The following is a 12,219-nucleotide window of genomic DNA, read 5'->3' on the forward strand; positions in this document are numbered from 1 at the left end:
GCTGAACATGGCTTCGACGCCACCGAGCCATGACGGGATTTACATGCCCCAGTATCTGCATAGGAAATAGAGCTTCAACTCAACGCATCATCATCACCAAAATACGCACAAGCCCTCGCAGAGAGCGATGTCTGAGTATATACATGGCATACGTTGCTATTCATTCATCGTAGGTTTAGTGGTGTGCTTATACAGTATAATGGTACATATTACAAGCATCATGTGCGTTCATCTCCAGCCATGACAGTCATATATCATAGTAATCTGCCGCCCAGTTTCCGCTGGGCACTCTCTTTCTCCTTTTTGGCCTGGTCCTCTTTCCACTTGGGAACATATGGGTATTCAGTCCGAGGGCCCCTTTTCATATTCCATTTGGGATCACGGGTCACGCCCTCCTCCCTCCACCTCTTGGGGGCTTCTTGCCGAGTTCGGCCATTTGAGCCCAGATATTCTTGCCGCGGTTGAACCAGCGGCCCTGGCGTCGCTCCTCTTCCTCGGGAGACGGCTGCCATTTGGCTTTCAGTATACGCCGGATGACCTCGGGAGAAACCTGGAACTTGGCCGCCAGTACCGGGGTGGTGTATTCTTCAGGGAACTGAGCATGCAGTGCCTTGATACCGTCCAGCGCGTCGGGCGACAGCCGTTTTCGCGGGGCCCATCCTTCTGGGAACTTCTCGTCAAGTGCTTCCTTTTGTACCCTCCAAGCCTCCTTCTTCTGCCGTGGTCTGTCGTCTGGGCTACGTTCCGCCTCGCGATCCCTCGGCTGGATGTCGATGTGCTTTGTTTTGTAGGGTCTTTCCGAGGCTCTCTCCGGAGGAGCTCTCGACTTCGATCTGGGCGAGTCTGCTCGGTTCTTTCGAGTCTTGGGGCCACGACCCGAGGTGACAGACAAGCGCTCAGACTCTGCGGAGAGCGCATCTATTGAGTCTTGCGAGAACTCGAAAACGGCGCCGCCATTGTGCGCATCGTCAAGTTCCACAACAGGGACCTCGGGGTCCGCATACGAGACGGAATGCGCACCGTAACCGTCGGAAGAGCTGGGGAAGTCTTGGAGGTCGTCGTGCCGAGGAACGTGGTGTGGTGGTTTCCTAGGATAACAAAGTGCCGAGGCAGTGCTGAAGGACCTCCTCACGAGATCACCCTGCCGGGAAGGGGAAGTGGCCAATGAAGAGTGGTTGAGACGATATGTGGCTGCGGGCAGTTGGAGCGGGGTCAGGCTCTGTACGAATATGCGCAATGATGCGGAGCGACAAGAGCAAATCATTTCAGTTTGGAAAGATGCTACCACGAAGCGTCGTGGAAGACTGTTTCAACTGCAGAGAACTGACTGATCAGCTCGAAGAAGATACCAGACCTCGAAGTTTTGGAAATCAGATAAATTCGTCTTCCGACCCACTCCGGGAGCAGAGCTCTGATTGGTTCAACGCATTGGGGACGGAATCTGTCCGCTAAAATCTGGAAAAGACGGGTTTGGTCCAATCAGACCTCTGCTAAGGCACTTTGTTTGGCGGGTCAAAAGCCGAATTTCAGAATACGGAGTCCGGTTACCGCAGGACCGACTCTGACAGGTCTCTATCGCCAACGGATATTGCCACCCCAATCTCGTCCCATCTCGACTCCAACTGCATGGCAAGAGACTTCGGCCTTCAGCACGGTGATGTTATGACAGAAGCATATCCATGGCGCCCATCAGAGCTGAAAGATCTAGACCGTCAAACAGGCAGTCGCCATGAACTCGGTTTGACTCGCGTCACAGGATTCGTCGAGCTTCCCGGGAAACCTCAAACTGCCCGTACCTGAGCGCACCCATGATTCATGGAGTAGTAGTTTGGGGGATATGGTGTGAACCCCACACGCCCAGTGATCTTGATGCTCTGACGTCGGGGGGGCAATGGTGCCTCGGTATCCTCAGAATCTCGGTTTGCGAATCGCTTTCCTATTTCAGCGACCCAAGATGATCACTGCTACCAACGACACATCACCCCGACGAGACTGGTTGTGACCAACAGTAGAGTACCGTTTTCGCTTGTTTCCATGGGGTAGTTGGGCCTCACTTCCACGTCGTCGGTGTCTGTCATATGCGAAAGGTGGTATATAACACCCGCTAGCTTTCTCTTTCAGCAAGTGGCTGGCACCTTGCATTTCCTCATCTTGTCGACATAGATTCTGTGCTCTGTTGATACCCCTTGTGTGATTTAACGCTGCGTATCGCCATACGTGAGCCCGCTGTCAAGATGGGCATATTCACCAGAGATCCAAGTGTGAGAACTGTATACGGCCATACCTTCAAGTGGACAAGCGAGCACACTCCTGTCGAAGACCTCCATCCCTTGGTCTATACGTACGACAAAGTCGGAGCGGATGCGCTAGACAGTCTGGACGAGATCGTGCCCCCTGTGGCCCTGAGTTTCACTCGGAAAGATATTGAGGAAGCCTACGAGCCCAAGAAGACCGAGCCTCAGGAGAAGAGGCACCGAGACCTCTTCAAGCTGGTCAAGGAGCACGGAAACAGCGACGAAAAACTTCGGAAACTATGGACAGAAGTCAACACTGTGCCCGACTGGGTTGACTGGGACCAGATAGAAAGGGGCCAAAATGTGTTCTGGCGGTACGGCGGGCCTTCTGTCACAACCGTAGGCTTTTTCTCTACATGCATTTGGTTGATTCCAAAGAGGGAGTAGGGGGCAAGCATACTGACGTTTATCCAGTTGATGTTTCTATCGTTACTCGGGGGTATGGGCGCAAGGCGGCCGGTCGAAACCCTCACCCGCACCGGGGGTTCGGCGCCAACGTGGTGAACCGCCGGCTCCTCGAGACGACCCAGCACACGCTCGGCGTCCACGACGGCCTCGGGGCCATCCAGCCCGGGGGCCACGGCTGGGAGTCCTCGGTGCGGGTGCGGCTCCTGCACGCCTCAGTGCGCAAGCGCATCGTGCAGCTGGCTCGCGAGCAGCCGGGGTACTACGACGTCGCGGCCCACGGCGTGCCCGTCAACGATCTCGACTGCATCGGCACCATCAACACCTTCTCGGCGACGCTCCTCTGGCTCGGGCTGCCACGGCAGGGGATCCGCCCGCGCGCCCAGGAGATCGTCGACTACCTCGCGCTCTGGCGCTGGGTGGCGTACGTCATGGGCACGCCGCACGACTGGCTGGCGGACCCCGGCAAGGCCAAGGCCATGATGGAGTCGCTGCTCGTCAGCGAGATCGCGCCCTCGCCCAAGTCGGGCGTCCTCGCCAACAACATCATCACCGGCTTCGAGGGGCTCGGCCCCGCCTACGCCTCCCGCGGCTTCATGGAAGCCGAGGCCTACTGGCTCAACGGGTCCCAGCTCGCGGGCGAGTTGAACATCCACCGGCCGAGCGTCTACCACACCGCGCTCATCGTTGGCCAGTGCCTCTTCTTCATGATCTCGGGCTACCTCTGCCGGTGCATCCCCGCGCTCGATTCGCGGCACATCAAAGTAAGTTGAATGGGTTTTCCGATGTTTCATATTCTCACGGCTTGTCATGACGAGCATTACCCATTATGCCGGGTCTTTCTACACCGGGATACCCTAGGTTAGCTCGAAACATTTAGAGCGGGCTTCAGCAGCTGATTTCTGACAACCTCCATTCTTCCCCTTCTCCAACCTTTCCCTGGCAGGTTCCGATACAAACATGACGCATCTGGGCGATCTTGGCCTCAGGCGATTCTGAACCCCCTTTTTTACTCCGGCGAGTGAATTCCAGCGTCTTTATGCTAACCAGCCAACCCTCTTTCCCAGCTTGCCCGCCACGGTCTCTACGAACTCCTGGTACACAACAAGTCCAAAGGCGGCCTCGGCTACACGTCCAAGTTCGCCTTCAAGTGGATCCCCGACCTCGTCAACGTCGAGACGCCGCAGGGCGCGCCCATCCCGGGCCGGCCCAAGACGTCGGGCGCGCTGCGGCACGCCGGCGTCGAGCGCACGGCGCTGCTCACGCTCTTGTTCGTGGGCGCTTTGCTCGGCTCGGTCGCGTGGCTCGGGGTCCGGGCTGTTGCTGGGACGGACGTGCTCGCCAGAGGCTTGGAGTATGTCCGTCGGATTTCCTATGTTTAGGTAGTTTAGGTACTTGCTTACTTGGATATAAGGTGGTGGATACAGTGCACAGTAATTTCTCTTCGGCTGCGCAGTTCGAGATATTAGGTTCTGGGTATGTTTGGCCTTTGAGAAAGATCAAGCCCAAGTAGTTGTCCGTACGGGATATATATATATATATTGATCAAATACGCAAACATTTACTTGCTGCTTAATGAACTCCACCACCAATACAAGTTGAGAACCAGTTATAAGCATTGCATCAAACAATATGCAGTTGCATAAGTTCACTGACAATGAGCAAGAATTGGACTACTGGTTTGAACATAATTTGGAGTCAGATATTTTCCTCTAGTCTATTATTATGTGCTGTCTGTTTTCCTATGTGAAGGTTGCGTACTGAGCTTCGTTTCGCTTCCTATCCTCTGTAAGGCGGTATAAACTTTCTCTGTGCCGCCCGAGACACATCGCAAGTTTCAGCAATAATGTACAGATTCTGTCGCCAATGCGAAATGCGAAAACGCCTCTTAACCAAACCGTGTAACTCCTGACCTGCGCTGCCTGGTCCCCCGTCAGGTCCCCCTCCCTAAACGCCTTTGATATCCCATTTACAGGAGAACAAGAAGTAATGATTCATAGCCACCCAATAATGTGGTTTTACTCCATAAGCTCCACCGGCGGCCGAGAAGTATGTGCCATGATGGGTTTCGGGCTCGAAAGAGGACTCGGGCTATTAAGCTCCATTGGGGAGTCCGTCATATCGTCCACAGCGATGGAGGGCAGGGTAGGGCTGTTGCCGGTGCTCTCCTTGGGCTGGAAGATGAGCGTGCTGCTACGGCTGCGAGTCGTGGCGGAGTTGCCATCAGTCGGCGAGACGGGTGACGCCATGGCGGCGTCGGGGGCTCGGTGGTGCAGCTTGGCCAGAGCAGCGGCCAGGTCATCGGCGTGGACGAGCTTGTTGGGGGCGTCCTCGAGCGTCTGTTCCCAGCCGTGCGGCGGGGACGGGGAGGGCTGATGAAGAAAAGCTTGCCCGCATCGGGAAGCGCCAGGTGCTTGTCTTGGTCCAGGTTCAGCGGGGTGTGCTGGCCGAAGTAGACGCGGCAGCGCTGGCCCATGATGGCCTCACCATCCCACACCTGTCGCACTTTGATGGCCGACTCTTCGTCGAAGAAGGACACCACGATACGGCGGAAGGATTTGAGCGGCGCCCATGTGTATACCGGTGCTGTTGTGGAGATGAGCTCTCGGATCGTCTGTAGGTTGTCTGGGCGGAAGATGTCAAGATCGCCAAGGTTGGTGAGCAACAGCGTGTTTGTCGGCGGTGTGGGTTGCGTCAGCGGCGGTAAACTGGAAAGGTCGAGCTTGAGGGAAGAGGCTCTCCTCATCCTGGAGAATTCAGGCCGCGCAGGCAGAGAAGTCGGCGATCCAGACATGGTTGTGTGTGGTGTGTGTTGAGTTGATTCGTTTGGTGGCGAAAGAGGAACGTTCTTCAAGCCAGTTCTGGTCTGACTTGGCGAAGTTGTATGAGGTAGGTTCGGGGATGGCCAAGAAGTGCTCGCGTCGAGGTGGCAAGTATCAACAATCTTTGGGTTGACCGAACAGGAAGATATGACTGTATTGTCTGTGTCTGTGTGAGTGAGTTGTAGAAGATGGGAAGAAGGTGTGAAAGGGAAGCGGACAGAATCGCAAATATGTACTTTCGCGATGGTGGCTGCGTTGGAAACGAAGATGGGAAGTGGTTGACGAGCCAGTGGAACCCCCGTCAGTTCTGGAACCTGGCCAGCGGTACTGTTCAGGCGGGGGGAGGGAATCAGTGGCCAGTGGCTGCATGTTCCTACTAGGGGGTCCACAGATGTAGGCGCTGCAAATCACCCTGGCACTGGACAGGCTTGAGCCTTCTGGGCACACCACCTAAGAAGCAGGCACCTAACGCCTAAAGCAAAACCCACTGGATGCCGGGGCTTGGCGATGTGCTTGGGCCCCTGGACGGTTCTGGAGAGCCTTCCGCGGCTAGAAGGGTTCAAGGCCCCCTCCAACACACTGCGCAAGCGCATTCCCGCAGTGCCCGTTGGTTATCTGACCAAAACACCGCAGGCGATATGATGGCATGGATGCAGCTTCGAAGGCAAAACACCAGAGATGGGAAGACATTAGGTATGCTGCGCGGTGGCTAGAGCGAGGCTGAGTCCTGTACGCGTATCGAGCCAAATTGGGGCAGTCAATCAATTGATCAATAGATCCCCAATACCACGTCTACTATGACTACGTATTATCCAATGTTATGAGGTTGTACGTTAATTACCGGCCATGGCCACTCAGAGTTTCATCAAAACATACAGTAATGTCCATGCCAACGTTTCTTGGGGGCTAGTAACTTTGTCCAGGATCGATCGGTACCTAATGCATGCTGCTGCTACTGCTGGGTTGCGGGTGCGGGCTTTCCTTGATGTTTGCACGGCAGCCCGCTTTGCCCGGCCCAATAGATGAGAAATCTTCCGATCATGCCGTGGGGGAGGATGAAGCAGTCAGCAGAGCAGTTGGGTTGGCGGTTTCCCGTAAGCCGTGTGCAGACCTGCATGCATGCATGATCAGCATGAAAATATTGCTCTCCCATGCGCTGCACCGCCAAGGTTGGCTTCAAACGGAAGATCGTCTTCGACTTTGAAGATAGTCGGAATGACCCAATCATTTTGCGGCCTCCGGGGCTGCGATCGTTGTCCAAGTTCCCAACTGCCGCCAGTCTGAAAAAGCCTCCAACCTCCTCCGTCCCAAGTCATGGAGACCATGACTCCAGTCAGGATGTTACGGCTCTCATAACTTCCGCTCGTCTGACAGCATGGTCTCGTATTGGTAATGTTTGCTAGCCAGGACGGATCTTGCCACCGAGAGGCGCAGTTCTCGTCTGCCTTTTCCTCTTCTCTTCTTTTTTTCTCATCCCGTATTTCATGGTTTAGGTAAGTATGCACGTCGGATACCAAGTCGCCATCAGACGGTTCAGACCTCTCGATCGATCCACTTATTAGCTCCAAGGCCAACAAGTGTATACCAAAGTGAATAGTGACTTAGGTAGAGTCAGCTGCGCGCAGCATTAAGATTGGCCCAGCGTGGGCGCAGCATATTGCTCCAATTTCATGAGTCCAGTTAAGCTTAGCATCGACACTCATCCCAGACGCATCCGTTTCGAAGCCGGATGGCCTTACTAAAACGATTGGAGAAACATTGAAACATTCCAGGGTAGGATCGGTCAATGTTTGGACCTCGCGGGCAGGCGGGCAGGCGGGATTGGCAGTCGGGTGAGGCCTCTATTTTCCTTGCACAGCCTCAATCACTCGCTCACCAATCATGTCTTGGCGCGATTGCCATGGAACTGGACTTTCGGATATCCACCGAGACCACGGCCGCTCTACCTCAGCACCCAGCAGGGCCAGCCAGCACCAGTGAGTTGCACCACCAACACAACACGCGCAAGGAAAACGTGTGTTTGTGTGTGTCTCGGCGACACCTGGCTGGCCACCTGGCTGGCGTCTCCTCTGCTTGCGCAATCTAGAACGACAATCAACAGCTGTGCAGCCAACTGTAACTGTGCCTGCTATCTCCTCCTCCAAGCTAGCAAGCATGGCAGTGCTCGTTAGCCAGTTACAAAGCAAAACGGCGCTGCTGCTTGCTGCCCGCCCTGCTAACAAATTTCAAATACGATGGGTTGAATTGGCCTCCTTCCTTCGCACACAGCCCTCAACAACAAAACAGAGACAGCTCCAATTGTGCTACGCTTGGCTTACAACATACCGTCTCCTCCTGCTCCTCCTCCAGCTCCAGCTCCAGCTCCAGCTCCAGCTCCAGGTGCCCAGACGTGGAATCCCACTCGGAGACACTCCACCGGGACAGGCATGGGGTTTGTTCACCGCAAAGCCGCAAGCAAACACGCGTAAAGCCATTTTACCGACCGTTGCTTGGCCTCCGCAGTATTGCCTCTTCGACTCTGGCAGTGTAAGGCATCCCCAATCTTACGAGTAATGCATTGCACCCGTCCGACTTCATCCTTCCTCTCTCTCTCTTCTCTCTCGGCTATCATATCATCCCTTGTTTCGCTCCTGTGACTCTGCCTCCCTGAATCGACACATTGGATGTTCTGCTCGGCAAGAGGACACGGCCTGCCCTTGATGGTTTGGTCGACGCCGGGTTGGAATGGGTCCCTCCCGTCCGGACCCTAGTCGTCGTAGATGATAGGCCCCCAGTCCCTATTAGCCTTCTTCGCCTTCCTATTCCGGTAATCTACAGCCTCCCTCTCTCCTCCAAGGCGTGTGAAGTCGCATCTCCCCCCGGTAGCCTTGCTTAGTCTCCTTGGTCGCCTGCAAGGTTATTTTGTTTGACACGATAGGCGGAGACTGTCACTGCGGCAGGATCGAACCGTCTGAAACTCCCATCTGGCCATTGAGGCATTTCGTGTCGAGGGCTTGGCTTTAGCTGAAGTTGATGAGCCACCTTTCCAAGACTCGTTCAAGCACAACACACATCGTGACCTCTCCGCATAATCGCTTCACTACCTTTCAGAAGAGAAAGTTAAGATTGCATGACTAGCGTCGATGCTCAAGTAAGCAAGTCCAGATGCCAAGTCATCTTTCCAACTGACCATCTTCTCAATTCTCCCTCACTTTACTTATTTGGTTTTTGCATCGCCATCGGAAGTTGCACGGAAACAATGCAATCAAATACTTGGCGCGGTTAGCATCGCCGACGACCGTGCCCAGCCGCCCTCCGCCTCTTGGGGCTAACTTTGATTCCCGCACATCCGGCAATAGTTGAACATCTCATCTTAAGATTGATCTGGTGATGGATGGGATGGGGGCCGTTTTCTGGATGAACAGCCATCGGAGAAGACGGAGAAGACAAAGCACCACCAACTTCGGCTGTCATGCTGGGCGCAGGATTCCCCGTGACGAACGAGTCAACGTAATCAAGCTACGCGCTACGCCATGATAACGCACGCTGTCGCGTCCAGCGCTGAAAAGGGGAGCGTCCTTGTGAGCTGCGCGACATTGTTGCCAGCTGGAGATATGTCCATAAGCCGCTCAGCGGGATACTGGGACGAGGATTCTTTTCGGGCGGAGCAGATGACCCAACAGCCTTAGTGAAGAAGCCCGGATGACTATCGTGGTCCAGACACAATCAGCCTTCCTCCAGCTGCCTGACTGTTGTGGGGGATGACCATGTAAACTAACATGGCAAGTCAAGTTCGACGATAGTAAGGTGCATCGCCAGCCCCGAAGACCAATACCTCGCATTCTCATTACATGTCAATCCCAGCAGCCGCAGCAACAGATGACCATGGTCTACGAGGCAAATACCAAGGCGCCATAATAGTGAGTCTGGAGAGGCTAAGTCGGGTCGCGACGAGTGAGCAAGGGCGGCTGAGTCCCTCCACAAGATAGATGCCTGCTGTTATTCCGCCTGAGGCATATACGATCGTGGCGTGCCTTTCTACCTGGTGTCGCGATGATAGCAATGAGGTGATTTGTGTACGATACGTATTAATTTTCTCGCATTGCGACATTCCCCTTTTCATATCTAGTATTTGAGTGATGTTGTCCGATGAGGTGAGAAACAGCTGAATCCATTGTTCGTGAACACATAACCCCTTTTAGAATATATCGCATGCATTTGGATCATGTACAAGTCTACAGACATAACCACATGAGATCTAACATATACTTTCGAAATATGCGTAGCCTCTTTCAGGGGCCTTCAAAACCGGCGTATGCGGCCAAGAGCGTTGTTCCCCAGTTCCCACCCTTATTGCAGCCGCTGCCGCCTTGGCTGTGCTTGGGTTTGTAGATATCATACAACACCTACGGTACCTGTCTCTTACCGAATTTCAACGCCAAGCTCGTCTACCAAGGCCTTGGTGACTCGGTCGTGCATGTCGTTCGTCTCGGCATTCGTGAGTGTACGCTCCAGGCTGCGGTAGTTGATGCGGTAGCACATGCTCTTGCGGCCGCTCTTGGGATGAGTAAACTGGTCGACGAGCTTCACGTCCTCGACGACATCGCCCGCAATCCCGCGGACAATCTCCATGACGTCGTTTTCGTGGAAGTCGTGCTTGTTCGCTTGCTTGGCGTTGCCGCCGGCAGACGACGTGGCCTTGAGCCAGAACGAGACGTCCTTGGGGCACCCCGGGTACTTGGAAAAGGGGACGAAGCGCTTCAGCAGGTCCAGGTTATCCGAGACCCCGGCAAACTGGTTCAGGAAGCGCTCGTCCCGCGACCAGAACAGGCGGATGTCGGGTATGTTGAAGAGCAACATGGCAATGCGCTCCAAGCCGATCCCAAAGGCCCAGCCCAGTTGATTGGGCACACCCGCATTGATGTATAGGCTCTGCTGCACAACACCACACCCCAGAACCTCTAGCCAGTCCCCGGCGTAGTAGACCTCGAGCTCCCACGAGGGACTCGTGAAAGGGAAGTATGCCTCGACCCAGCGCACCTTCAGCGGCTCGTCCACAAAGTTCGGATCAGCCTTCTTAGCGGCGACCTTTGCGCGCGTGAAGATCTCTACGACCATGAGCTCCAGGCTGCGCTTCAGATGGGCACCAATGGCCTCGGCCTCGGCCGCTGAGTGGTGGTCTGACTGGAGCGGGTTTCGCTCCGCGTGGAAAGGGGGATTAGGGTCCTCAACCTTGGTATCGTGCGTCGGTAGTTTTTCTACATCCGACCAGACCGCGGCCGCAACATCTCCATTGGGGACGCTATCCCGATCCCAGCTATGGGCGCCTTCCATCTGATGGAATACGGGGTAGTGGCTCCTGTCGACTTCATCGCGGCGGTAGACGTCGGCGCTGATGAGATAGCCGGGCGAGAGGTTCGCGCGAAACGTATCGGCCTGGTGGGCGGATGTGTGGGTGCGCAGCAGGGTCGACTCGTTGATGTAGTAGGTGTCCGTCTTTGCTCGACCCGGATGGTCCTTGGGGAAACCTAACGAGTCAAAGTTCTGGTGTGTTGAGACGACAGGGTCGAAGGTATTGTGGTATCTGTACGTAGGACCCGGGAAGACGGATTCGATGATCTGGCGGGTTATGTACACAGGGTGGTCCTTTTGCAGATGAAGGCGCCGAGGAATATTTGATATTATGTTTGGTGGTGTGTTGAACCACGAGTCTGTCTTGTACTTGTTGCCATTGATCTCGACCTTCGCTTCCGCCGTTGACGGCTGGGGGGTTGCTGGACTCGGGGCTTGTGTTTGCTTGTCAGAGCTGAGAACTATCGCTGGTTTTGATTTCAAGGAGCAGCAATTGAGCCCAACGCACCAGAAGAATACCAGCTCCGTTGGCCTATTCGCAGGGCTGAAGGCGTTCCAAGACCGCCTACGCTCCTGAGAGCCCTCCTCCCAATGCAGGCATGGACTGCGGTGAACCTGGTTGTCCACATGTTAGGCTGGGGTTGGGGTCTACCTCGACATACGGCGTTGTCGCATGGAAAATTGTCGCGGCCCCGAAGCTCTGAAGCTCAAAAGCTTTGGGTGGATCGTCCCACGATTAAACGGCGAGCCCAGTGAATTGAGCCCTGAAGTGCATGTGCCAGCTACCTCCGTCAGGTACGTGCATCACTACGTACATGTACCTTATGCATGTAACGATCCCGTGCCTTTCAATTGAGGTTCGGCGTTATCGGTCCTAGCCAACACTGAACCTACCTGCCTACTTCAGGTAATAGACCTAGAACCAATCAAGACCCCAAGATGCCAACCTCTTGATTCAGTCGTCGATATCAGCCGCAGCGGCGTTCGAATTGATAGCAACACCGGATGGACTGCATGATGAGGTCAGCGGCACCCGAACAGTTGAAGCTTGCCTGCCTGTGGTCGCCTGTGGTTGCCCGTGCTCGCCCGTGCTTGGCCAACTTCCAGGCTTTCTCGGCCTGTCCACGACCTCAAGTACCTTTATTAGTGGATCGAACTTCGACTCTGCCCCCCACCCCTGTCAGATCGCGTCCCGCCTTACCGCATCCTCGGGCGGCCGCTCAAAAAATTACGCCCGGTTTATCGGAATCATTCATCATCGTGGGTCGGTCTACTACTGACGAATGTTCCTTATGCGCGGCCCTGTAATTCGTTTCCCTCGGCTCCCCCTAAAGACCTAGAAAACTTCGTACCCAGCTCTCGCGGCT

At 55.0% G+C, this 12,219-nt stretch overlaps 4 protein-coding genes across 4 annotated transcripts; 1 reads left to right on the top strand and 3 right to left on the bottom strand.

Annotated features, from left to right (window-relative positions):
* Positions 1-385: 385 nt before the first annotated feature.
* PG997_001253 (Required for respiratory growth protein 9 mitochondrial) lies at positions 386-1,264 on the bottom strand (the record flags this gene model as incomplete). The annotated part of the gene is made up of 1 exon (XM_066805568.1): positions 386-1,264. The coding sequence occupies one exon, from the start codon at positions 1,262-1,264 to the stop codon at positions 386-388; it is 879 nt and encodes a 292-aa protein (XP_066675341.1).
* A 970-nt stretch (positions 1,265-2,234) lies between these two features.
* PG997_001254 (uncharacterized protein) lies at positions 2,235-4,081 on the top strand (the record flags this gene model as incomplete). The annotated part of the gene is made up of 3 exons (XM_066805569.1): positions 2,235-2,633; positions 2,747-3,463; positions 3,767-4,081. The coding sequence occupies 3 exons, from the start codon at positions 2,235-2,237 to the stop codon at positions 4,079-4,081; spliced, it is 1,431 nt and encodes a 476-aa protein (XP_066675342.1).
* A 636-nt stretch (positions 4,082-4,717) lies between these two features.
* On the bottom strand, positions 4,718-5,493 carry PG997_001255 (Calcipressin-1; the record flags this gene model as incomplete). Its single annotated transcript, XM_066805570.1, has 2 exons — positions 4,718-5,071; positions 5,158-5,493. 2 exons carry the CDS (start codon positions 5,491-5,493, stop codon positions 4,718-4,720), a joined length of 690 nt encoding a protein of 229 aa, XP_066675343.1.
* Positions 5,494-9,922: 4,429 nt separating this feature from the next.
* Positions 9,923-11,481, bottom strand: PG997_001256 (phenylalanyl-tRNA synthetase mitochondrial precursor; the record flags this gene model as incomplete). Its single annotated transcript, XM_066805571.1, has 2 exons — positions 9,923-11,286; positions 11,361-11,481. The coding sequence occupies 2 exons, from the start codon at positions 11,479-11,481 to the stop codon at positions 9,923-9,925; spliced, it is 1,485 nt and encodes a 494-aa protein (XP_066675344.1).
* Between the last annotated feature and the right edge of the window lie 738 nt (positions 11,482-12,219).

This window comes from Apiospora hydei, assembly GCF_038363865.1.
Source record: "Apiospora hydei strain CBS 114990 chromosome Unknown utg000002l_segment0_segment0, whole genome shotgun sequence".
Taxonomy (NCBI): Eukaryota; Fungi; Ascomycota; class Sordariomycetes; order Amphisphaeriales; family Apiosporaceae; genus Apiospora; species Apiospora hydei.